The sequence below is a fragment of the Dendrobates tinctorius genome, unplaced genomic scaffold, assembly GCF_039654945.1.
Source record: "Dendrobates tinctorius isolate UK_male_01 unplaced genomic scaffold, ASM3965494v1 ptg000107l, whole genome shotgun sequence".
NCBI lineage: Eukaryota > Metazoa > Chordata > Amphibia > Anura > Dendrobatidae > Dendrobates > Dendrobates tinctorius.
In genome coordinates, this window is record NW_027361775.1 from 4,583,393 (window position 1) to 4,610,410 (window position 27,018).

General features: G+C 43.6%; 1 protein-coding gene across 1 annotated transcript in view; it reads right to left on the reverse strand.

The window, feature by feature from the left end:
- GFRAL (GDNF family receptor alpha like) overlaps positions 1 to 27,018 on the reverse strand; it is a 170,282-nt gene that overhangs the window by 98,251 nt on the left and 45,013 nt on the right. The window contains exon 3 of the mRNA XM_073589139.1: positions 3,110 to 3,262. Within this exon, the coding sequence (XP_073445240.1) occupies positions 3,110 to 3,262 (153 nt within the window). The remainder of the gene's footprint in view (positions 1 to 3,109; positions 3,263 to 27,018) is intronic.

The window sequence follows — 27,018 nt, forward strand, 5'->3', positions numbered from 1 at the left end:
TTTTTTCAACATATTTCCACAATGGCCTTCTGGTATAACACCAGTTTAGAAGACCTCTCCACGTCAGGAAGAGGAAATGCAACCAGCACAGTGAATAACAGTACTCTTTTTTGGCATAGACATAAAGTCATCCATATGTGACAAGGTCCCTACAGGAAACACTTCCCTGTCCACCATGATGACGACTCTCCATCTCATCCTCCTCCCTCTCGTCCACCTCTTCTCCCTCCTCAACCTATGTAAGTAGGAGAGACAGAACAAAGCTTGTGTGGGTACTAGCTTTTTTTGCGCTAGCAACCACATGTTCTTCCTCCTCCTCATCAGCCTCCATCTTCTCATTGTTACCCAATCCATGCTGAGCAGATGAGATGAGGCTGGGTTGGGTAGTATCTCCCTATCTCATGTTTTCCTCCATCTCTATCTGGTCTGCATGCAAAGCATCTTGTCTAATTGTCTGTAGCGACTCATAATACGATGATTAAGGGCATCCTGGATGCTAGAAATGCATCAGTTTTTTAACACCGTTTGTCTTTTTTATGACCTGCTATATAAAATCCTCGGTCTACTGAGCAGCTGGAAGTGCTGCTCTCCCTCTTTTTTCCTTTTTATTGTTGCTGTCCTGCACTAGTTGGAGACATGTCACACACCAGATTTTTTTTCCCATGGACTCTAATCTTACAACGTGGGCAAAGCTGAAAATCAGTATTGTGCGATTGCTTTATATGTCCCGAAAGTATTTCCCTCCATTTCTGTGCTCCCTGACGCCGGAAAACTGACATGGCACGGAACACAGAAAAATGACGGGGAAATACTTCTGAGACAGAAAGAGAAAGCAATTGCACATGCTGGCGCATGCGCAATACTGATTTTCTGCTTTTCCCACAGTTGGGCAAAGCATACTGCGGACGCGCAAGATTCCATTTCATTGCGCACATGCGAAAACTGTTTGCGATCTGTGATATTCACAGAAAGGCATATGTACAGCAAGCCGAGGAGGGGTGGAGAAAGGGAAACTAAGCGACACTCATCGGACTGGACAGAACAGATTTACATACAGTGCAGGAGGAATAAAAAAGGTATTTCTGGATGATACATGGGAGTCATGGGGTTTCAAAGCTAGTTCTGTAATGCATAGGTGACACTAAATTAAAGGATATTTTAAGCTGGCAGACCAAAAATGTGATGACAGGTTCCCTGTAAAATAAAGCTGCATTTATGCACAGTCTATATACAAATGTGGCCAAAAGAGTTAGCACCCATGAGATTGTTCTAGAAAATGATGTATTTATCCAAGAAAATTGAACATGTTTTGTCATACGCATGTTTATTTCCTTTGTGTGTATGGGAACAACACAAGAAAAACAGAGAAAAGAAGGCAAAGTGGAAATAATTTCACAGAATATCCCAAAAATGAGACAGACACAATTCGTGGCACTCTCAAGTTAATATTTGGTTGCATACTAGTGATGATTTTCTCAATATCAGACATAAAATCAGAATAAACCTTCCCCTTTTTAAGTCAGTTAGGATTACCATTATTATTAATATTTGCCAAATGCCAGAATAATGAGAGAGAGAATGTTTTAAGGAATTTTTATTACTTACCGCAAAGTCAATAAGTTTAGTGATCTGTATCATTGCCCTTAAACTGAATGCATTGGGTCAAACGTTTGGGATATCCTTTCACAAGCTTTTCACAATAATTGGTCGAAATTTGGGCCCATTCATCCTGACAAAACTGGTGAAACTGATCCAAGTTTGTATGTTGCCTTGCTTGCACCTGCCTTTTCAGCTTTGCACATAAATTTTCAATAGGATTGAGATCAGGGCTTTGTGATGGCCACTCCAAAACATTGACTTTGTTATCCTTTAGCCACTTTGCTACCATTTTGGCAGTATGCTTCGGGTCATTGTATATTTGAAAGACCCATTTCTGCCCAAGCTTTAACTTTCTGGCTGAAGTCTTGAGATGTTGCTTCAGTATTGCCACATAATATTCTTTTCTCATGATGCCATCTATTTTGTGAAGAACACCAGTCCCTCTTGTGGCAAAACAACCCCACATGATGATGATGGTGTTGTTTTGGGATGATGTTCTTAGGCTTACAAGCTTCTCCTTTTTTCTTTCAAACATAACGATGGTCATTATACCCAGAAAGTTCAATTTTAGTTTCATCAGACCACAGGACATGTCTCAAAAAATTAAGGTCTTTGTTCCTGTTTGAACTTGCAAACATTAATCTGACTATTTATGTTTCTTTTGGAGTAATGGCTTCTTCCTGGCAGAGTGGCCTTTCAAACCATATTGATACAGCATTTGTTTCACTGTGGATATTGACACAATCTTATCAGCTTCTGCCATTATCTTCCCAATGTCTTTTGCTTTGGTCCTTGGGTTGATATGCACATGTCGGACCAAAGCATGTTCATCTCTGGGACACAGAACCCATCTCCTTCCTGAGCGGTATGATGGCTAAAAATTCCTATCTTGTTTGTTCTTGCATATAATTGTTTGTACAGATGAACAAGGCACCTTCAGGTATCTTGAAATTGTACCCAAGGATGAATCAGAATTGTACAAGTCCATAATTATCTATCTGACATCTTGGCTGATTTCTTGAGACTTTCCAACAATGACACATAAAGAAGCAGTGTGTTTCAGGTGTGCATTAAAATACATCCACAGGTATGTCTTTAATTAACTCAGCTGTTGCAAAAAAAAAAGCTTTCAGAAGCTTCCAAACACATGAAATCATTATATGGTCAGTCCAGAATTGCTTAAAGGCATAATAATCTTAGTGTATATAAACTTTTGACTTTCAGTAAGCACAAAAAATGCCTTAAAATATTTTCTCTCTCTCTCATTATTCTGTTTTTTGGCACATAATAATTATGGTAATCCTAATTGACTTAAAGCAGGAAAGGTTTATTCTGATTTCATGTCAGATATTGAGAAAAATATGCATATGTGTCTTTTAATATAGTGTATGTAAACTTCTGGTTCTAACTGTAAAACTCACCAAATATTCAATGTATGAACATGTCCTAGTGCTGTCAAGTTATCTTTCATATAAAATAAGTAACAATAGGATAACAAAATGCTACTTACCACTTTTGGAAGTGCAATTCTTTCCAAGTAACTTTTTTATAGTGCAGTAAATATTTTCAGTGCAAATACAAGCTTTGAAATCTGGGTATCTTTGAGTGAAATAAAATATAGTCAAATTGCAATTCATGAGACTTTTCAGTTGACAGTTGACACCTAAAACAAAGAAAAGTTTTCAATTATTTCAATAAGTAAAATAAAAACACATATAGTGATCAGAACTTCATTTAGCACAGAAAAAAAGCACAAATTATGACAAAATCATTCAATGACGATGCTGGGGGAGATTTATAAAAAGTAAAAGAAAAACTACCTTTGTTGTCCACAGCAAGCAATGAAATTAAAGTTTTTAATTCCCATAGTGCTCTTGAAAAATGAGAAAAGTGCTGTGATTTGTTTCTGTGGGCAACAAAGACAATATTTCTAATTGCAGCAGTTTTTATAAATATCTCTCATTTTGGATGGTCACTGAAGCACTAAAGCAAACATTTATATGATTCAGTCTCTTCATAATTAACCCCTTCACCCCCAAGGGTGGTTTGCACGTTCATGACAGGGCCAATTTTTACAATTCTGACCACTGTCCCTTTATGAGGTCATAACTCTGGAACGCTTCTATGGATCCCGGTGATTCTGACATTGTTTTCTCATGACATATTATACTTCTTGATAGTGGTAAAATTTTATTCAAATAACTTGCGTTTATTTGTGAAAAAAATGGAAATTTGGCGAAAATTTTGAAAATTTCGCAATTTTCCAACTTTGAATTTTTATGTCCTTAAATCACAGAGATACGGCACACAAAAAACTTGATAAGTAACATTTCCCACATGTTTACTTTATATTAGCACAATTTTGGAACCAAAATTTTTTTGTTAGGAAGTTATAAGGGTTAAAAATTGACCAGCGATTTCTCATTTTTGCAACACCATTTTATTTTTACGGACCACATCACATTTGAAGCCACTTTGAGGGATCTATATGATAGAAAATACCCAAAAGTGACACCATTCTAAAAACTGCACCCCTTAAGGTGCTCAAAACCACATTGAAGAAGTTTATTAACCCTTTAGGTGCGTCACAGGAATTTTTTGAATATTTAAAAAAAAAATGAATATCTAACTTTTTTTCACAAAAAAAATAATTCAGGTTCAATTTTTTTTATTTTACCAAGGGTACAAGGACAAATTGGACTGCAAAAGTTATTGTGCAATTTGTCCTGAGTACGCTGATACCTGATATGTTGGGGGGAACCACTGTTTCGGCGCATGGCAGAGCTCAGAAGGGAAGGAGCGCCGTTTGACTTTTTCAATGCAAAATTGGCTGGAATTCAGATCGGACGCCATGTCACGTTTGGAGAGCCCCTGATGTACCTAAACAGTGGAAACCTCCCACAAGTGACACCATTTTGGAAACTAGACCCCCCAAGGAACTTATCTAGATATGTGGTGAGAACTTTGAACCCACAAGGGCTTCACAGAAGTTTATAGCGTACAGCGGTACAATTAAAAAACCATATTTTTTCCACAAAAATGATCTTTTCACCCCCAATTTTTATTTTCCCAAGGGTAACAGGACCCTAAAAGTTATTGTGCCATTTGTCCTGAGTGCGCTGATACCCCACATGTGGGTGTAAACCACTATTTGGGCGCATGGCAGAGCTCGGAAGGGAAGCAGCGCCATTTGACATTTTTGGCTGGAATTGAGATCTGACACCATGTCGCGTTTGGAAAGCCCCTGATGTACCAAAACAGTGGAAACCTCCCACAAAAGACACCATTTTGGAAACTAGACCCCCCAAGGAACTTATCCAGATGTGTGGTGGAAACTTTGAACCCCAAGGGCTTCATAGAAGTTTATAACATACAGCCGTACAATTAAAAAATCATATTTTTTCCACAAAAATGATCTTTTCATCCTCAATTCTTATTTTTTCCAAGGGTAACAGGGCCCTAAAAGTTATTGTGCAATTTGTCCTGAGTACGCTGATACCCCACATGTGGGGGTAAACCACTATTTGGGCGCATGGCAGAGCTCAGAAGGGAAGCAGCGCCATTTGACGTTTTTGGCTGGAATTGAGATCTGACACCATGTCGCGTTTGGAAAGCCCCTGATGTACCAAAACAGTGGAAACCTCCCACAAATGCCACCATTTTGGAAACTAGACCCCCAAGGAACTTATCTAGATGTGTGGTGAGAACTTTGACCCCTCCAGGGCTTCACAGAAGTTTATAACGCCCGGGCGTGAAAATAAAAAATTCGTATTTTTTCCACAAGCATGATCTTATAGTCAGCAATTTTTTTAGTTTCCCAAGGGTACCAGGAGAAATTGGACCCAAAAAGTTGTTGTGCAATTTGTCCTGAGTACGCTGATACCCCATATGTGGGAGAAAACTACTGTATGGGCACATGTCGGGGCTCGGAAGGGAAGTAGTGACGTTTTGGAATGCAGACTTTGATGGAATGGTCTGCGGGTGTCATGTTGTCTTTGGAGAGCCCCTAATGTACCTAAACAGTGGAAACCCCCCACAAATGACCCCATTTTGGAAACTAGACCCCCTAAGGAACTTACTTAGATGTGTGGTTAGCACTTTGAACGCCCAAGGGCTTCACAGAAGTTTATAGTGCCCGGGCACGAAAATAAAAAAATCGTATTTTTTCCACAAACATGATCAATTAGTCCCCAATTTTTTTATTTTCCCAAGGGTAACAGGAGAAATTGGACCCCAAAAGTTGTTGTCCAATTTGTCCTGAGTACACTGACACCCCATTTGTGGGAGAAAACTACTGTATGGGCACACGTCGGGGCTCGGAAGGGAAGTAGTGACGTTTTGGAATGCAGACTTTGATGGAATGGTCTGCGGGTGTCATGTGCGTTTGGAGAGCCCCTAATCTACCTAAACTATTGTAACTCCCCACAAGTGACCCCATTTTGGACACTAGACCCCCCACGGAACTTATCTAGATGGGTGGTGAGCACTTTGAACCCCCAAGTGCTTCACAGAAGTTTATAACGCCCGGGCGTGAAAATAAAAAAAATCATTTTTTTCCACAAAAATGATATTTTTGCCCACAATTTTTTATTTTCCTAACGGTAACAGGAGAAATTGGACCACAAAAGTTGTTTTGCAATTTGTCCTCAGTAGACTGATACCCTACATGTGGGGGTAAAACACTGTTTGGGCGCAGGGCAGAGCTTGGAAGGGAAGGAGCACCATTTGACTTTTTCAACTCAGAATTGGCTGGAATTGAGATCAGACGCCATATTGCATTTGGAGAGCACCTGATGTGCCCAAACATTGGAAACCCCGAATTCTAACTCCAACCCTAATGCCAACACACCCCTAACCCTAATCTCAGCCCTAACCCTAGCCCTAACCCTAACCCTAGCCCTAACCCTATCCCTGGCCCTAACCCTAGCCCTAGCCCTAACCCTAATGGGAAAATGGAAATAAATACATTTTCTTTTAATTTTTTTATTTTTCCCTTACTAAGGGGGTGATAACGGGGGGTTTGATTTACTTTTTATGGCGGTATTTATTTTTGGCGGCTATCGCACGCTAAAAGACGCTTTTTATTGTTAAAATAGTTTTTGCATCACCACATATTGAGAGCTATAATTTTTCTGTATTTTGACTCACTGAGTCATATGAGCTCTTATTTTTTGCAGGACGAGTTGACTTTTTTATTGGTACCATTTTCGGGCACATGACATTTTTTGATCGCTTTTTAGTCCGATTTTTGGGACGCAGAATGAACAAAAACCAGCGTTTCATGAATATCTTTTGGGGGGGTGTGTTTACACCATTCCGCGTGCGGTAAAATTGATAAAGTGCTTTTATTCCTCGGGTCGGTACGGTTACAGCGATACCTCATTTAGGTCGTTTTTTTATGTTTTGTCGGTTTTATGCAATGAAAACTATTTTACATAAAAATAATTATTTTTGCATCGCTTTATTCTGCAAGCTATAACTTTTTTATTTTTTTGCTGACGATTCTGTATCATGGCTCGTTTTTTGCGGGACAAGATGACGTTTTCAGCGGTACCATGGCTATTTATATTCGTCTTTTTGATCGCGCGTTATTGCACTTTTTGTCTGGAGGTATGATAATAAATCATTATTTTTTGCTTCGTTTTTTATTTTTATTTTTTAAGGGGTTCGCTAAAGGGGTTAACTAATGGGATAGTTTTATAGGGCAGGTCGTTACAGATGCGGCGATACCTAATATGTGTACTTTTATTGTTTTTTTTTATTTAAAAAAAATGGATTTATTGGGGGAATATTTTTTTTTTTTCTAATTTATTTGGTGATTTTTTTAAATTATTTTAACACTTTTTTTTTTTAACTTTATTACATAGTCCCAGGTGGGACATCACTGTCCTGTGACAGATCGCTGATCTGTCACATCACAGATCACTGTGACAGATCAGCAATCTGTCACAGGCAGTTCTGCAGACTTCCCCATGCCTGCGCTTTGCAGGCACTGAGGAAGTCAGCTCCCTACAGGCCCCCGTCGCCATCTTGGATTCGGGGGCCTGTAGGGAAAGAGACCCCGCAGCAGCGCTGCACATTGCGCTGCCGTGGGGGGCTCAGGGAAGCACAGAGGGAGCCCCCTACCTGCCGATGCTTCCCTTTAACCCCTGGTACACCGCAATCATGTTTGATCGCGGTGTGCAAGGTGTTAACGTGTCGGGGGCGGTCCGTGACCGCCCTGACACATAGTGCCGGGTGTCAGCTGTGATAATCAGCTGACACCCGGCCGCGATCAGCAGCGCTCACCACGTGGGCGCCGCTGATCGCGGTAGACGTACTATCCCGTCCATGGGCATAGGGGCCCATGGACGGGATAGTACATCTGATGTCAGGAAGGGGTTAATAAGGTATTGTTTTAAAAATGTAGTACAAAATAATGGAAGATAAATGAATGTATGAGACATGCTGACTTTAATAATCTGCTTCTCATATAAACTGTGTTCAGGAGATGACAAAATAGGGTGAACCATTTAAGTCCATAAGAGCTCTCCTCATAGACTCATGAAGCCATATTTCCATTTAGCATCCACTGAATATAACTGTCTCTAGTCAGCATGTAGAAGACAAATCTTTATGTTTCTGATTGTGGTCCTAGAGGTGGAACCTTGCCTTATTAAGCAAGTATAGTCTATTTTGCCATAAAGGTAGGTAAACCACTTTAACACCTTGTTACTTTGGTCATTGTGTAAAATTACTTTAATGCACAGTGACTGTGAGAAGTGACCAGCCTGCAAGAGAGTGCAATGTGCACTGTAAGGCCGGGATCACACATGTTAGAAACATGGCTGAGTCTCGCATGTTAATACCCGACACTGCCGCCGGCACTCAGATCGGAGTGTGCAGCTGCATAGCAATACATGGAGCCGCACGCTCCACTCCCCAGTGCCTGAGGTAGTGCCAGGTATTAACATGCGAGACTCGGCCGTGTTTCTCGCATGTGTGATCCCGGCCTAAGGAGAGAACCCAGTGAGCAAGAAAAGCAAGGATCAGACCTGCTCCCGAAACTGATGTCACAATCAGGAGCATTGCAAACCCAGAGTTGAGTTTAGAGCTCACTGAACAGGGTCTGTCTGGGAACAGTAATTTGGAAGTGGGTAGAAATTGTCAAAATCAGGAAAAAGAGGTCATTAGCTGAGTAACAGTGGAAGGTATCAGGCAAAATTGCCTGGCACACCCTAATAGATATCCATGTTTGGTCAATATTAGGGATGCCTGCATAGGATGTCCAGGACTTGCTTCACTACAGTAGTGTAAGTAGGAAGATCAGGCTCGTCCCATGTTTCCCGTAGATCTCATCAAAAGGGCATTATTTACCAAAAGAAGCGTGCTTTTTTTTTTACTATTGTGGGTCTCCATTTTTTTTGCACTCAGTCACTTTTTTGCAGATTATATTGCAGCACGTAGTCACTTTACTGGATCCTTATTTTTGTGTTATACAATACTTATTATTATGTTATACTTGTTTTTCTTGCAGTATTTTTCACATTGCAGCTCTTTTACACTGTGTGCATTTTTTGTTAACACTCAGGTTTTCATTGCAAACAGTGCCTTAGCACTTTGTCACTTCATTGCCTATTATATTTTTGCACTATTTTGTGGCATACTTTTGTTATCATGTCAAAATTTATGGTTATATTAAGGTGTTTTTATCTGAGAGCTGTATATTTTTAGTCCTATATACTTAGGGACTTTTTTTGTTGGTTTATTGTTAGTAAACCTATTTTCTTTGTATTTGTGCTATTTTACCAATTATTATATAATAAATTCTTATGCAGGATTTCATATTTTAATATAGAACTCGTGCTCCATTCATTTCAGCTGTTTATTAATTTTTACTATTTTTTCTATTAATAAAAATTTTTTTACCTTCATTTATTTATTCATCTTTATGATCTTATACCTGGTGTGTGTCTCCCTCACCTCGCCTCCATGGTTGGGCTTCGCCTCCTGACGCTAGTGTCTAATGGTAATATTTCCAACATATTTTCCCCAATGGCTTTTGCTATGGCACCATTTTAGCAGACCTCTCCACCTCAGGAAGGTGAGATGCAAGGTTCTCTTTGTAGCATGGGACTAGCAGGGTGAATAGCCACTGATTTTTTTTTGGCCAAGATGAATGTAACGCAAGGATCAAAGGAAAGGCGCCGGTACATAAAGACTGCCATATGTGCCAAGGTTGCCAACAGTCAACATTTCCCTGCCTCACCGATGATGACTAATCTTGATCTCCTCCCCCTCCTATATGTCTTCCTCCTCAGCCCATCCACGTAGGAGAGACAGGATGAAGCTTGTGTGGATACTAGCCTTTATTGCTAGGGTACTATTCCTTGTGTGGGTACTTACCTTAATCTGCCAGCCAGCTCCTGTTCCTCCCCCTCCTCATCTCCACATCCTCATTGTTACCCAATTTGCACTGAGCAGATGAGATGAGGCAGGGATGGGTAATATCTCCCTGTCTCATGTTGCCCACCATCTCCACCTGGTCCACATGCAAAGCTTCATGTTTAATTGTCAGCAGCGACTGTTTAAGTAGGCACAAAAGTTGAATCATTGCGCTGATAACGGCATCATCGCAACTCACCATCATTGTGGAGCTCTCAAAGTCTTGGAGAATTGCACAAATGTCAGACATCCATGCCCATTCTTCAGTTATTATGTGTGGAGGCTGACCAGAATACAGATGGGGTGCTGGAGCTGTAATTGTACAACTGGCCTCTGCTGCTCACAAAGCCTTGCCAGCATGTGCAGTGTGGAGATTCAGAGCATTAGCTGGCACTTGCATGTGCTGCTGCAACACTATCAGAGTGGCAACAGTGGTAGCTGACTTGCGTAAATGGGCAATGATGTGGAGTACCTTAGCCAGAAGCTTTGGCAAATATAAATATGTTTTCATACAACAACTAACAAGTTGAGCATATGGGCCAAGTATTGTACGTCACTGCCGCCACAGGTTATGCACTTTACAACAAATGCCCATGCTTGGCTGTAGGTTCAGCAACGAGAGCTACATATCTGTCAGGTCTGTTATTCCTTTCAATAACTGTTCCGTGGTGTGCAGTTTGTCTCCTAGACAAATTAGGTCCAGCAAAGCCTGTTGCCGCTTCACTGAGGCTGCAGAGCTACCAGCTGATGTGTGGTATGAGATAGAATGAGGCGGAGCAGGAGAGAGTGCAGTGACTGGTCTAGGAGGTGGAGGAAACCCTGACAGACGTAGGGCCATCAATCCTCGGCATTGGTAGCACATGTGCCATGCCAGGGTGGGACTCAGCCCTGGCCTTCATAATTTTCACCCAGTGTGCCATCAGTAAAATATAGCATTCCTGGCCACAAGCGCTTGTCTATTTGTTCGCCATTAAATGGACAATCCCAGTAATCATGTTGCTAAGAAGATGGGTGATGTTTGTGGACACATTATAGTACAAGGCGGGGATGCCACACCGTAAGTAATAGTGGTGGCTCGGGACCAACAACCAAGGGGCCAAATTTGTACTCCTGTAGCAGGCCAAGTTTGTTTTTTTATTTCAAACCAATGAAATTTCTTACAAATCAGGTTCTACAGTATGTAGCAATAGTCATTTTTTTAAAATATATTTTATGAACTGCACCAGGCCAAGCGAATTTTAAAAAATTTGAACCCACCGTAATTTTGCAAAATGATTTGGAAGTTTTTTTTTAGTTTTGTATACCAGCATTATGTAAAGAGAATCGCGTTAAACTGTATGGATGATTAATTGAATCCATAAAATTTTTTTAAATGTTTATTTAGTGTCCTATATACCACTGAAATTTAACACAAACCACAAAATATGGTATAGATGAGTAATTGAAAAAGGACAAATATTTAAATGCTTTTTTAGAGTGTTACAGTTAGGTCCATGTATATTTGGACACTCCTAATGTTGTAGCAATTTCTCGGATGGGTTTTTTCTGTTTTTGCAGCTTAAGGATGGCTTGTTTCACCTGCATGGAGAGCTCCTTTGACTGCATGTTTCCTTCACAGCAAAACCTTCCAAATGCAAGCACCACACCTCAAATCAACTCCAGGCCTTTTATCTGCTTAATTCAGAATGACATAACAAAGGGATTGTCCACGCCTGTCCATGAAATAGCCTTGGAGTCAATTGTCCATTTACTTTTGGTCCCTTTAAAAACAGGGTGGCACATGTTAAAGAGCTGAAACTCCTAAACCCTTCATCCAATTTTAATGTGGATACCCTCAAATGAAAGCTGAAAGTCTGAACTTCATCGGCATCTGAATTGTTTTGTTTAAAATTCATTGTGGTAATGTCTAGAACCAAAATTAGAAAAATGTTGTCTCTGTCCAAATATATATGGACCTAACTGTATATACCACCGAAATTTCACAGAAAGCACTTAAGGGTCTATGGATGGCTAACTGAATACAGACACATTTTCAGTGCTTTTTTGGAGTGTTATACACCACCAAAATTTCACAGAAAGCACCTAACGCTCTATGGATTACTAACTGAATACAGACAAATTTTCAATGCTTTTTTGGAGTCTTATATACCACTGAAATGTAACAGAGAGCAGCTAGTACTCTATGGATGACTAATTGAATCCAGACAAATTTTTAAACTTTTTTTGGAGTGTTAAATAAAATGGAAATATGAAAGAAAACACCTAATGCTGTATGGACAACTAATTCAATTTAGTCAAATTTTTCAGAGCTTTTTTAGAGTGATATATAACATTGAAATGCACCACAGAGCACGTAACAGTATATGGATGAGTAATTCAATATGGAAAACATTTTCATTCCTTTTTTGGTTTGTTATATAACACTGAAATGTACCACAGAGCAAGAAATAGCATATTGATGAGTATTGAAAAAAATGGTTCAATGCTTTTAGGGAGTATTATATAAAACAAAGCGCAGGCATGAGGAAGTCTGCAGTAGTGCCTGTGACAGATCTGTGACAGTGATCTGTGATGTGACAGATCAGCGATCTGTCACAGGACAGTGAAGTCCCACCTGGGACTATGTAATAAAGTTAAAAAAAATAAAAAAGTGTTAAAATAATTTTTAAAAAATCGCCAAATAAACTAGAAAAAAAAAAAAATATTCCCCCAATAAATCCATTTTTTGGAAATAAAAAAAAACAATAAAAGTACACATATTAGGTATCGCCGCGTCCGTAACAACCCGCCCTATAAAACTGTCCCATTAGTTAACCCCTTTAGCGAACCCCTTAAAAAATAAAAATAAAAAACAAAGCAAAAAATAATGATTTATTATCATACCGCCAAACAAAAAGTGTAATAACGCGCGATCAAAAATACGCATATAAATATCCATGGTACCACTGAAAACATCATCTTGTCTCGCAAAAAATGAGCCACAATGCAGCATCATCAGTGAAAAAATTAAAAAGTTATAGCTCGCAGAATAAAGCGATGCAAAAATAATTATTTTTTATATAAAATAGTTTTCATTGCATAAAACCACCAAAACATAAAAAAATGACCTAAATGAGGTATCGCTGTAACCGTACTGACCCGAAGAATAAAACCGCCTTATTAATTTTACTGCACGCGGAACGGTGTAAACGCACCCCCCAAAAGAAATTCATGAAACGCTGGTTTTTGTTCTTTCTGCGTCCCAAAAATCGGAATAAAAAGCGATAAAAAAAGTCACGTGCCCGAAGATGGTACCAATAAAAATGTCAATTCGTCCCGCAAAAAATAAGACCTCAAATGACTCGGTGGGTCAAAATATGGAAAAATTATAGCTCTCAATATGTGGTGATGCAAAAACTATTTTTACAATAAAAAGCGTCTTTTAGCGTGCGACAGCTGCCAAACATAAAAACTGCCATAAATAGTATTTATTTCCATTTTCCCATTAGGGTTAGGGTTAGGGCTAGGGTTAGGTCCAGGGCTAGGGTTAGGGTTAGGTGTTATGATTGAGTCACCGCAGGAGGCAAAAATAGAAATGCTAGCCAAGTCCAGAAAACCAGAGAAGTTGGTAGCTATCGGATTGCAGACCCCTGAACCTATCAACACAACTAGCAGTAGCCGTGGGGGGCTCCTACGATGCCCTAGGCCCCTCGATCACAGCCGGAGGACTACATAGCATAAAGACAGAAAGGGAAATCTAAACTGCCCCAGAGCAGACCCCAAAGCAAAAGGCAGCCCCCCACATATAATGACGGTGAAGCAAGAAGAAAGAACAAAACACAGACAGAAAGATAGACTGAGCAAAGATGGGACCCACGCTAGCTTAGATAGGAAAGGACAGGAAGGCTGCTGTCTGCAATCCGTGAAAAACCCTATGAAAATAAGAGCCAACAAACTGACAGTAAAAAGGCCCTGAAGACGCTAGGCTTCAAAAAAGCTATGTCAGTACTCAGGAATATTCTGAAGACAGAGCAACAGGCAAAAGGAGATTCAGCTCACCCCAGCAGGGAATGGCAGAATCCAGAAAAGCAAGGAAAACAAAACACTAATGCAAAAAGGCAAAGCAGAAATCTTAGCTTTAGATGAGCAGGAATCAGACTGGTTTCCTAGAAGTCCACAGAGAAATCACCCGCAGGCCAGAAGGGTGTCGGCAGCCTTATATCCAGTCATTAACTACACTCAGCCAGTCATCATCATCAGCCCCAGGTGTTTGACAATCAGGCTCACTACCTTTCTTCACCAGAAGAGGGAGTTCCTCGGCCTCAGTAGTGAAGGGGAAAATGAACTCACAACAGTACCTCCCCCTTGAGGAGGGGTCACCGAACCCTCAACCACGCCACCAGGGCGATCAGGGTGAGCCCGATGAAAGACACGCACCAATCTTTTGGCATGAATATCAGAGGCAGAGACCCAGGAATTATCCTCCTGACCATAACCCTTCCACTTAACCAAATACTGGAGTCTCCGTCTAGCCAGACGGGAATCCAGTACTTTCTCTACCTCATATTCCATGTTACCTTCAACCAATACAGGGTCTGGAGGTGCAACCCCCGGAACAACAGGTTCAACAAACCTCTTCAACAAAGATTTATGGAACACATTATGGATTTTAAAAGTGAGAGGAAGAGCCAAACGAAAGGAGACCGGATTAATAATCTCCAAAATCTTGTAAGGTCCAATAAATCTAGGCTTAAACTTAGGAGAAGCCACCTTCATAGCAATATTTTTTGATGATAACCACACCATATCACCAACCTTAAATTGGGGACCAATGGTCCTATGTCGGTTGGAAAACCGCTGGGCCTTTTCCTGGGAGAGAGATAACTTATCCACCACTTGGTCCCAGATCTGGTGCATTCTCTCCACCACAGTGTCAACCCCTGGGCAGGCAGAGGGCTCCACCTGCCCTGAAGAAAAAAGAGGATGAAACCCAAAGTTACAAAAAAAAGGAGACATCAAAGTGGCAGAACTAGCTCTATTATTTAAAGCAAATTCGGCCAAGGGCAAAAACGAAACCCAATCATCCTGATCAGCAGAAATAAAACATCTCAAATATGACTCCAAGGTCTGGTTTGTGCTCTCCATCTGCCCATTGGTCTGAGGGTGAAAAGCAGAGGAGAAGGACAACTGAATTCCCAGCTTGGAACAGAAAGTTCTCCAAAATCTAGACACAAACTGGACTCCTCTGTCAGATACAACGTTCTCAGGAATCCCGTGCAAGCGAACCACCTGTTGTAAAAACAGGGGCACCAATTCAGAGGAAGACGGCAACTTAGGGAGTGGTACAAGATGAACCATCTTAGAGAACCTATCACAAATGACCCAAATAACAGTCATCCTTTGAGAGACAGGCATATCAGAGATGAAATCCATTGAAATATGGGTCCATGGCCTCTTGGGGACAGGCAAAGGCATCAACAACCCACTAGAGCGAGAACACGATTTAGACCTGGAGCACGTCCCACAGGACTGCACAAAATTCCTGACATCACGAGACAAGGAGGGCCACCAAAAAGACCGACTCACCAGATCTCTAGTACCAAAAATACCTGGATGACCAGCCAAAGCAGAGCAATGAACTTCAGACATCACTCTCTTCTTCCACTGGTCAGGAACATACAACTTTCCACTGGGACAACGCTCTGGTTTGTCCTCCTGGAACTCTTCCAGAGCACGTCTCAAATCGGGCGAGATGGCAGAAAGAACTACCCCTTCGCCTAAGATGGTAGCAGGCTTGGTCACCACAGGAGAATCAGCAAAGAAGCTCCTAGAGAGGGCGTCAGCCTTGACATTCTTAGTTCCAGGAAGAAAAGAAACCACAAAATCAAAACGTGTAAAAAACAAGGCCCACCTAGCCTGTCTAGGGTTCAAGCGCTTCGCCGACTCTAGGTAAATCAAATTCTTGTGGTCAGTGAGGACCACGACTTGATGCTTAGCTCCCTCCAACCAATGTCTCCACTCCTCAAATGCCCATTTCATGGCTAACAGTTCCCGATTCCCCACATCATAGTTACATTCAGATGGAGAGAACTTTCGGGAAAAAAAAAGCACAGGGATTCATTTTAGATGTTACAGGATCCTTTTGGGACAAAACAGCTCCTGCACCAATTTCAGAAGCATCCACCTCTACCTGGAACGGAAGTGAGACATCAGGTTGCCGCAAAGCCGGGGCGGAGGTGAATCTTCGCTTCAGCTCCTGAAAGGAAGAAACAGCCTCCGGAGACCAATTTAACACATCAGCACCCTTCTTAGTCAAATCAGTCAATGGCTTGGCAATACTAGAAAATTTTGCTATAAATTTCCGATAAAAATTAGCAAAACCCAAAAACTTCTGGAGGGCCTTCAAAGAAGTGGGCTGAACCCAATCGTAAATAGCCTGTACCTTGGCCGGGTCCATTTCAATAGTTGACGGGGACAAAATAAATCCCAAAAAAGAAATTCTCTGTACTCCAAATAGTCATTTAGATCCTTTGACATACAGGGAATTCTCCCTCAAGATCCGGAACACAGTCTGAATATGTTCCACATGAGAATCCCAATCCTTGGAGAAGATCAAAATATCATCCAGATAGATAATCAAAAATTTATCGACAAAATCTCGGAAAATATCGTTCATGAAGCACTGGAAGACAGAAGGGGCATTAGTGAGCCCAAAAGGCATCACCAGGTACTCAAAATGTCCCTCCGGAGTATTAAACGCCATCTTCCATTCATCCCCATGCTTAATGCGAATAAGATTATACGCCCCCCTGAGGTCAAGCTTGGTAAACCAGCAAGCACCTTTAACTCTGGAAAATAGATCAGAAATCAGGGGTAACGGATACTGATATTTAATAGTAATTTTGTTGAGAGCACGATAATCAATACAAGGTCTTAATGATCCATCCTTTTTGGCTACAAAAAAAAACCCGGCACCTAAGGGTGACGAGGATGGTCTAATATGACCCTTCTCCAATGCCTCCTTAATATAGGATCGCATAGCCTCGTGCTCGGGTACAGATAAATTGAAGAGCCGACCCTTGGGAAATTTACACCCCGGGCTCAGTTCAATAGCACAGTCATAACTCCTATGAGGAGGCAGAGACGCAGACTCATTCTCACTAAATACATCATAAAAGTCCGCTAAATAATCAGGAACATCATGCGACTGAGGAGAGGTGGAAAACACCGGAGCCTCACTAAAGGCACACCGATAACCCCAACTCACCACAGACACAGATTTCCAATCCAAAACTGGATTATGAATTTGTAACCAGGGAAACCCCAGAACAATAGTATCATGCAGATTATGTAACACCAAAAACCTGCAATTTTCTTGATGGTCTGGGGCGACCCGCATTACCAACTGGGTCCAAAACTGAGGTTTATTTTTAGCCAAAGGAGTAGCATCAATCCCTCTCAAAGGGATAGGCGTCTGCAGAGGTGTCATCGGAAATCCACAACGTTTAGCAAAATCCAAGTCCATTAGGTTTAGAGCTGCTCCCGAATCCACAAAAGCCTTGGCGGAAAATGTGGACAGGGAGCAGATCAGAGTAATAGCCAGAAGAAACTTAGGTTGAACACCACCAACAGAAAACGTGTGTGCAAAGCGTTTCTCACGTTTAGGACAGACAGAAATAATATGCGAGGCATCTCCACAGAAAAAACACAACTTATTACGCCTTCTGAACTCCTGACGCTGCTCTCTGGAAAAAACTCTATCACATTGCATAGGTTCAGACATCTGTTCAACAGGTGGCAACACCTCTCGTGCAGCTCTGCGTTCGCGTAAGCGCCGATCAACCTGAATGGCTAAAGACATAGAATCGTCAAGACCAGAGGGAACAGGAAATCCCACCATAGTATCTTTTATGGCTTCTGACAACCCCTTCCGAGAGAGAGCAGCCAAGGCATTATCATTCCAGGTAGTAAGTACTGCCCACTTTCGGAATTTTTGACAGTACAATTCTGCAGAATCACGACCCTGGTTCAATGCCAGCAGGGTCTTTTCAGCCTGACCAATGGCATTAGTTTCGTCATTAGAGTTGAGCGAAACGGGTCGAAAAAATTCAAAAGTCGCCGACTTTTGGCAAAGTCGGGTTTCATGAAACGAAACCCGACCCTAGGATGAGGTCGGCCACGAGGTCGGCGACTTACGCGCCAAAGTCGCGTTTCAAAAGTTTGTTTTGCGCTCTTTTTCAGCCAATCAGGATCCACGGACACTGTGGGCAACGTGATGATATAGGCACGGGTCACCACCATCTTTCAGAAGGGCATGCAAGTGATTGGCTTGCTTTGGTGGGCGTCACAGGGGGTATAAAAGGGCGTGCACGCCGACCGCCATCTTACTTCTGCCGATCTCAGTATAGGGAGAGGTTGCTGCTGATTCTGTAGGGAGAGCGTTAGGCAGGGAAGAAGACCAAAAAACTGCTTCTGCTGCTAGCGATTTGGCCTGCACAACACACCAGTCACTGTGTGTGCAGTGCAAGGGGAGGCTATATAGTGGTGTATCAGTGGTGTTGGTTGTTGGGCTGCCTTCTAAGGCTTCCTGACAGGCTGGCATTGCTGTTTACCCACTGCTCCGCAAACTGCTTTTTTAAAAGCAATCCAATCTCCCTTATCCTCTAGTCACTTTGGTCACAGCTGTGCCATCGAGCCTGTCACATAGCGCTCAGATATTCATTGGGCCTCAAACTGCTTTTTTAAAAGCAATCCCAATTTTTTTTTTTTTGTCCTGCTGAGAAGAAAAAAAAACTGCTTCTGCTGCTGATAGCAATTTGGCCTGCACAACACACCAGTCACTGTGTGCAGTGCAAGGGGAGGCTATATAGTGGTGTATCAGTGGTGTTGGTTGTTGGGCTGCCTTTTAAGGCTTCCTGACAGGCTGGCATTGCTGTTTACCCACTGCTCCGCAAACTGCTTTTTTAAAAGCAATCCAATCTCCCTTATCCTCTAGTCACTTAGGTCACAGCTGTGCCATCGAGCTTGTCACATAGCGCTCAGATATTCATTGGGCCTCACACAATCCAAAAGTGTCCAGTGTCCAAAAGTGTGTGCAGAGATTCAAATTCTCACTTATCCTCTAGTCACTTAGGTCACAGCTGTACCATCGAGCTTGTCACATAGCGCTCAGATATTCATTGGGCCTCACACAATCCAAAAGTGTCCAGTGTCCAAAAGTGTGTGCAGAGATTCAAAATCTCACTTATTCTCTAGTCACTTAGGTCACAGCTGTGCCATCGAGCTTGTCACATAGCGCTCAGATATTCATTGGGCCTCACACAATCCAAAAGTGTCCAGTGTCCAAAAGTGTGTGCAGAGATTCAAACTCTCACTTATCCTCTAGTCACTTAGGTCACAGCTGTGCCATCGAGCTTGTCACATAGCGCTCAGATATTCATTGGGCCTCACACAATCCAAAAGTGTCCAGTGTCCAAAAGTGTGTGCAGAGATTCAAACTCTCACTTATTCTCTAGTCACTTAGGTCACAGCTGTGCCATCGAGCCTGTCACATAGCGCTCAGATATTTATTGGGCCTCACACAATCCAAAAGTGTCCAGTGTCCAAAAGTGTGTGCAGAGATTCAAAATCTCACTTATTCTCTAGTCACTTAGGTCACAGCTGTGCCATCGAGCTTGTCACATAGCGCTCAGATATTCATTGGGCCTCACACAATCCAAAAGTGTCCAGTGTCCAAAAGTGTGTGCAGAGATTCAAACTCTCACTTATCATCTAGTCACTTAGGTCACAACTGTGCCATCGAGCTTGTCACATAGCGCTCAGATATTCATTGGGCCTCACACAATCCAAAAGTGTCCAGTGTCCAAAAGTGTGTGCAGAGATTCAAACTCTCACTTATCCTCTAGTCACTTAGGTCACAGCTGTGCCATCGAGCTTGTCACATAGCGCTCAGATATTCATTGGGCCTCACACAATCCAAAAGTGTCCAGTGTCCAAAAGTGTGTGCAGAGATTCAAACTCTCACTTATCCTCTAGTCACTTAGGTCACAGCTGTGCCATCGAGCTTGTCACATAGCGCTCAGATATTCATTGGGCCTCACACAATCCAAAAGTGTCCAGTGTCCAAAAGTGTGTGCAGAGATTCAAACTCTCACTTATCCTCTAGTCACTTAGGTCACAGCTGTGCCATCGAGCTTGTCACATAGCGCTCAGATATTCATTGGGCCTCACACAATCCAAAAGTGTCCAGTGTCCAAAAGTGTGTGCAGAGATTCAAACTCTCACTTATCCTCTAGTCACTTAGGTCACAGCTGTGCCATCGAGCTTGTCACATAGCGCTCAGATATTCATTGGGCCTCACACAATCCAAAAGTGTCCAGTGTCCAAAAGTGTGTGCAGAGATTCAAACTCTCACTTATCCTCTAGTCACTTAGGTCACAGCTGTGCCATCGAGCTTGTCACATAGCGCTCAGATATTCATTGGGCCTCACACAATCCAAAAGTGTCCAGTGTCCAAAAGTGTGTGCAGAGATTCAAACTCTCACTTATCCTCTAGTCACTTAGGTCACAGCTGTGCCATCGAGCTTGTCACATAGCGCTCAGATATTCATTGGGCCTCACACAATCCAAAAGTGTCCAGTGTCCAAAAGTGTGTGCAGAGATTCAAACTCTCACTTATCCTCTAGTCACTTAGGTCACAGCTGTGCCATCGAGCTTGTCACATAGCGCTCAGATATTCATTGGGCCTCACACAATCCAAAAGTGTCCAGTGTCCAAAAGTGTGTGCAGAGATTCAAACTCTCACTTATCCTCTAGTCACTTAGGTCACAGCTGTGCCATCGAGCTTGTCACATAGCGCTCAGATATTCATTGGGCCTCACACAATCCAAAAGTGTCCAGTGTCCAAAAGTGTGTGCAGAGATTCAAACTCTCACTTATCCTCTAGTCACTTAGGTCACAGCTGTGCCATCGAGCTTGTCACATAGCGCTCAGATATTCATTGGGCCTCACACAATCCAAAAGTGTCCAGTGTCCAAAAGTGTGTGCAGAGATTCAAAATCTCACTTATTCTCTAGTCACTTAGGTCACAGCTGTGCCATCGAGCCTGTCACATAGCGCTCAGATATTCATTGGGCCTCACACAATCCAAAAGTGTCCAGTGTCCAAAAGTGTGTGCAGAGATTCAAAATCTCACTTATTCTCTAGTCAGTTAGGTCACAGCTGTGCCATCGAGCTTGTCACATAGCGCTCAGATATTCATTGGGCCTCACACAATCCAAAAGTGTCCAGTGTCCAAAAGTTTGTGCAGAGATTCAAACTCTCACTTATCCTCTAGTCACTTAGGTCACAGCTGTGCCATCGAGCTTGTCACATAGCGCTCAGATATTCATTGGGCCTCACACAATCCAAAAGTGTCCAGTGTCCAAAAGTGTGTGCAGAGATTCAAACTCTCACTTATCCTCTAGTCACTTAGGTCACAGCTGTGCCATCGAGCTTGTCACATTGCGCTCAGATATTCATTGGGCCTCACACAATCCAAAAGTGTCCAGTGTCCAAAAGTGTGTGCAGAGATTCAAACTCTCACTTATCCTCTAGTCACTTAGGTCACAGCTGTGCCATCGAGCTTGTCACATAGCGCTCAGATATTCATTGGGCCTCACACAATCCAAAAGTGTCCAGTGTCCAAAAGTGTGTGCAGAGATTCAAACTCTCACTTATCCTCTAGTCACTTAGGTCACAGCTGTGCCATCGAGCTTGTCACATAGCGCTCAGATATTCATTGGGCCTCACACAATCCAAAAGTGTCCAGTGTCCAAAAGTGTGTGCAGAGATTCAAAATCTCACTTATTCTCTAGTCACTTAGGTCACAGCTGTGCCATCGAGCCTGTCACATAGCGCTCAGATATCAGTGGGCCTCACACAATCCAAAAGTGTCCAGTGTCCAAAAGTGTGTGCAGAGATTCAAAATCTCACTTATTCTCTAGTCACTTAGGTCACAGCAGTGCCATCGAGCCTGTCACATAGCGCTCAGATATCAGTGGGCCTCACACAATCCAAAAGTGTCCAGTGTCCAAAAGTGTGTGCAGAAATTCAAAATCTCCCCTGTCCTATAGACACCTTGTTTTACATACTATATAGTTTGTTGGATTTTGTCTACATTTCTACCAAAAATGAGGAAGGCTGGTGGAAGAGGCCGTGGAATTGGGCGGGGGTTGGCAGCTGGTAATGATGGTGTTGGTGGTGGATCTGATGGTAGTGGCAAGAGCAAAATAGGACCGAATGCAGGAGGTGTTGAGCCTGCGTCATCGTCTGGCTACATAAGGCCTCGAACGCTTAGTTTTCTAGGAGTTGGCAAACCGCTTTTAAAGCCAGAGCATCAGGAAAAAGTTTTGTCTTACATTGCTGACTCAGCCTCCAGCTCTATCGCCTCCTCTTCTTCAGTTGTAAAAAGTAAAAGCACTGAGTCGTCATTGGAGGCTCATGTTCATGAACCACACCTTTCCTTGTGTCCTTCACCCCAACCAAGATTGAAGGATGACGCAGGCCATACTACTGATTACTCCATGGAGCTGTTTTCACATACCATGCCTGGATTATCAAGTGAAATGGTGAATTACCCAGGCCAAGATGAATCTGACATGGAGTGCACTGATGCACAGCCGCTGATGGATGATTCTGCTGGTACATTCACTCAGAGCACTACATTGTCCTCGCAGTGTACAGAGCCAGATTCTGACCCTGATGAGACTCAGGTGCCCCTTCCCGCACACTATACCACCATACACGGTGACACAGAGGAAGGTGCACATGACATAGAAGAGGAGGTGATGGATGACCCAGTTGTTGACCCAGATTGGCATCCATTGGGGGAAGAGGGTGCTGCTTCCAATAGCTCAGATGAGGAGCATCCACAGCAGACATCGACATCGCAACAGCTGTTATCTGGCAGGCCCGGAGCACTCCAAAGACAGGTTCCAAACATCAAAAGAGTTGCTGGACAGCTTGTCCAGAGGGTCAAAAGATCACAGCGTGCTAGGCCACAAAATGTCTGCCAAAGTAGGAAGAGTGCAGTGTGGCACTTTTTTGAACAAAATCCTCATGATCAGGCCAAGGTTATCTGTAAGAAGTGCGCAAAGACCTTTAGCCGAGGGAAAAATCTGAAAAATTTGAATACCAGTTGCATGCTTAGACATTTAACTTGCATGCACTTGCAAGCGTGGACACAACACCAAACCTCAAGTGCCACATGTGCAACTAATCACAACGAAGGTAGTCAGCAACGCTACATTGTTTCCCCCACTGTAAGCCCACTGGTTAGCACAGCAGCAAATGTTGAGGTGTCGTTGCAAGGCCACAGCAGTCAGGGAATCCCACTGTTATATCAACGAAAGACTGATTCTAGGCCATCAGAAAGAACACCAACTCCATCACCATCATCAACCCTCTCTCAGTCCGCCCTGTCCACCGCTACTTCCACCATATGCAGCTCTCAAGTCCAGCTCACCCTCCCAGACACTATGAGTAGGTCAAGAAAGTACTCAGTCTCTCATCCGCGTACACTGGGTTTGAACGCCCACATTGCCAAACTAATCTCGTTTGAGATGATGCCCTTTCGGTTGGTGGAAAGCACAGCTTTCCGCGAACTCATGGCCTATGCAGTACCATGCTATGACCTACCCAGTCGCCACTTCTTCTCTCGCAAAGCCATCCCAGCCCTCCACCATCATGTGAAAGACCGCATTGTCCATGCACTCAAGCAGTCAGTGAGCGGAAAGGTGCACCTCACAACTGATGCATGGTCCAGTCGGCATGGCCAGGGCCATTACGTGTCCATCACTGCGCACTGGGTTAATGTGGTGGATGCAGGGTCCACAGGGGACAGTGGTGGTGGGACAGTGCTGCCTAGCCCACGGTATAGGAAACAGTTGGCTGTAGGCGTTCGACCCTCCTCCACCTCCTCCAGAAGCGACAGCTCGTCCACAGAGCGCAGTCGTACGAGCACTCCATCTGCAGCTGCCACTGTTGCACACAATGTGTCCCCCTATCGAGCAGCTAGTGGAAAGCGTCAGCAGGCTGTGTTGCAGATGATGTGTTTGGGCGACAGACACACCGCCGAGGTGCTGGCCGAGTACTTGAAGCGACAAACTGAGTCATGGCTGGGCAGTGTACATCTTGAGGCAGGCAAGGTAGTTAGTGATAACGGCCGTAATTTTGTGGCAGCCATAGCCCTTTCAAAACTCAGCCACATACCTTTCTTGGCTCACACCTTGAACCTGGTGGTGCAGTGCTTCCTCAAAAATTATCCGGAGTTAACAGCCCTGCTCCAGAAGGTGCGAAGACTGTGCGCGCACATCCGCCAGTCGCCTGTACACTCCGTTCGTATGCAGAAGCTGCAGCGATTGCTCCACCTTCCCAACCACCGCCTCATTATCGACATTGCAACAAGGTGGAACTCCACCCTGCACATGGTGGAGCGGCTGTGCGAGCAGAGGCAGGCCATAATGCATTTGTGGGAGGATACATGGCCAGGCACTTTGAGAGCAGACATGGAGTTGACAGGTGTGCAGTGGTCGAAGCTGAAAGACCTTTGTAAAGTCCTTCAGTGTTTTGAGGAATGCACACGGCTGGTAAGTGCAGACGACGCCATCCTAAGCATGAGCATCCCACTTATGCGTCTGCTCATGCAAACTTTGACGCACCTTAAGGAGCAGGCGCCTGCAGCCAATGTTGATGAGGAGGAAGAGGAGGAGGGAATTCTTTGATGACATTCAGCCATTGTCTGCTCAGGGACCTCTCCTGGACGAGGTGGAGGAAGAAGAGGAGGAGGAGGAGGATGATGGGGATGATTACTTAGGGGTGGAGGATGCATCTCATGGGGCAAGTGAAAATGTTGGCGTGGCAAGGTCTGGTACAGGGTTTGTGCGTGACTGGAGGGATGTGGATTTGCCAGAAAGTGCTCCTCCACCCAGCACTCGCAGTGCATCATTGACACCGGGAACATTGGCCCACATGTCAGATTATGCCTTGCAGATCCTAAAAAGGGACCCCCGCATTGCCAAAATGATGAACGATGACGACTACTGGTTGGCCAGCATCCTGGATCCACGCTATAAAGGCAAATTACAAAACATCATGCCACAGGAGAACCTTGACCTAATATTGGCTAATAAACAAGCAACTCTGGTAAATCGGTTGCTTGAGGCATTCCCAGCACACAGCAGCGGTGATGGTTCTCACACGAGCCGTACGGGCCGGGGGCAGCTTGGCAGAGGTGTTCGTGGTGCACACAGCAGAAGTGGCGTTGGAGACAGGGGTTTCATGACAATGTTGTGGACTGATTTTTCAAATACCGCTCACACAACTGGTAATACTGCATCGATGGAAAGTGACAGGAGACAGCAGTTGTCAACTATGGTAACAAACTACTTTTCCTCCCATATCGATGTTCTCCCACACAGGTCATTCCCGTTTGACTATTGGGCCGCTAAACTGGACACCTGGCCTGAATTGGCCCAATATGCCTTACAGGAGCTCGCTTGCCCAGCTGCAAGTGTGCTATCGGAAAGAGTCTTCAGTGCAGCTGGATCAATCCTGACAGAAAAAAGGACCCGTCTGTCAACCCAAAATGTGGATGATCTAACCTTCATTAAAATGAACCACGCATGGGTTTCCAAGGATTTTGTCCCACCTTCCCCTGATGACACATAGGGTGACAGAAAAATGGCTTGCTTTGGTCCACCTCTTCCTGGTACTTCACCTATTTCGCCTTTTGCATCAGCTGAATGTCCAACATCAACATATGCCACTTTCTAAAACTCCCTAACTGTGCTGCCTCCCCCCCATGGCCGGGGTCACCACCTACCGCGCGACACCGTGCGAGTGCCGTTGCCCTGAACAGGTGGGTAGGCCGACTCTTGGGCGCGGGCACTGGCACAGGGTCCCTCATAGTGCAATCAAGTGTCTCTGACGGTGGTGGTGCACACCCGCCGTCAGACACACCGCTGTACTATGAGGGGCCCAGTGCCAGTACCGACGCCCACGAGTGGGCCCCCCTTGCTTGGGCAGGGCCCCAGCATTTGCAATCTTTACCTCTCCCTGCTCCTCCGCTGTGTAATCTGGGCCGTCAAATCCATACTGTGCCTGACACCGTCTGAGCCTGCCTCCTGAGACATATATTTTGAATGTGTACGCTATCCATACATGTTATCCAGGGATACGGTACCCTTTCTAACCTTTGTGCAATCACGTGCAATCCATACTGGGCCTAACACCGTCTGAGCCTGCCTCATGCTGTATAGACATATATTTTGAATGTGTACGCTATCCATACATGTTATCCGGGGATACGGTACCCTTTCTAACCTTTGTGCAATCACGTGCAATCCATACTGGGCCTAACACCGTCTGAGCCTGCCTCCTGAGACATATATTTTGAATGTGTACGCTATCCATACATGTTATCTGGGGATACGGTACCCTTTCTCACCTTTGTGCAATCACGTGTAATCCATACTGGGCGTGAGAACGGCTGGCGAGCTGTTAAGCAAGCTACAGCACCTGTCCATACAAGTACAGGGATTCCCAAGCGAGGAGACTTATTTGATTGTTTTCAATGTTGGGACAGCAATTTTTGGGGAGCACTATACTCTGGAGAATGATAGATGGGGCCCACCATACACTGGAACATTCCAAAGGTGGACATCAGACACTGGAGCAGCATTTACAGGGCCCATTATACACTAGAGCATTAGAAATGGGGCCCATTATGTTTGGAACATTATTTGGGCCCATAAGACAGTGGAGCTTCATCCATGGGGACCAACATATACTGTAGCATTATGTGGAGCTCATCATATACTGTTTCAAACATTATATGGGACCAATGATTCTGTATGGAGAAATAGATGGGCCTCGTCATGAGATGTAAAAAGTGAGGTATTTTTCATTGTACTATACCGCTATTTCTCTGCCGTATCGGAGCATGATGAGTTGTGGTATGTGTTAAAGGGGCGCTCT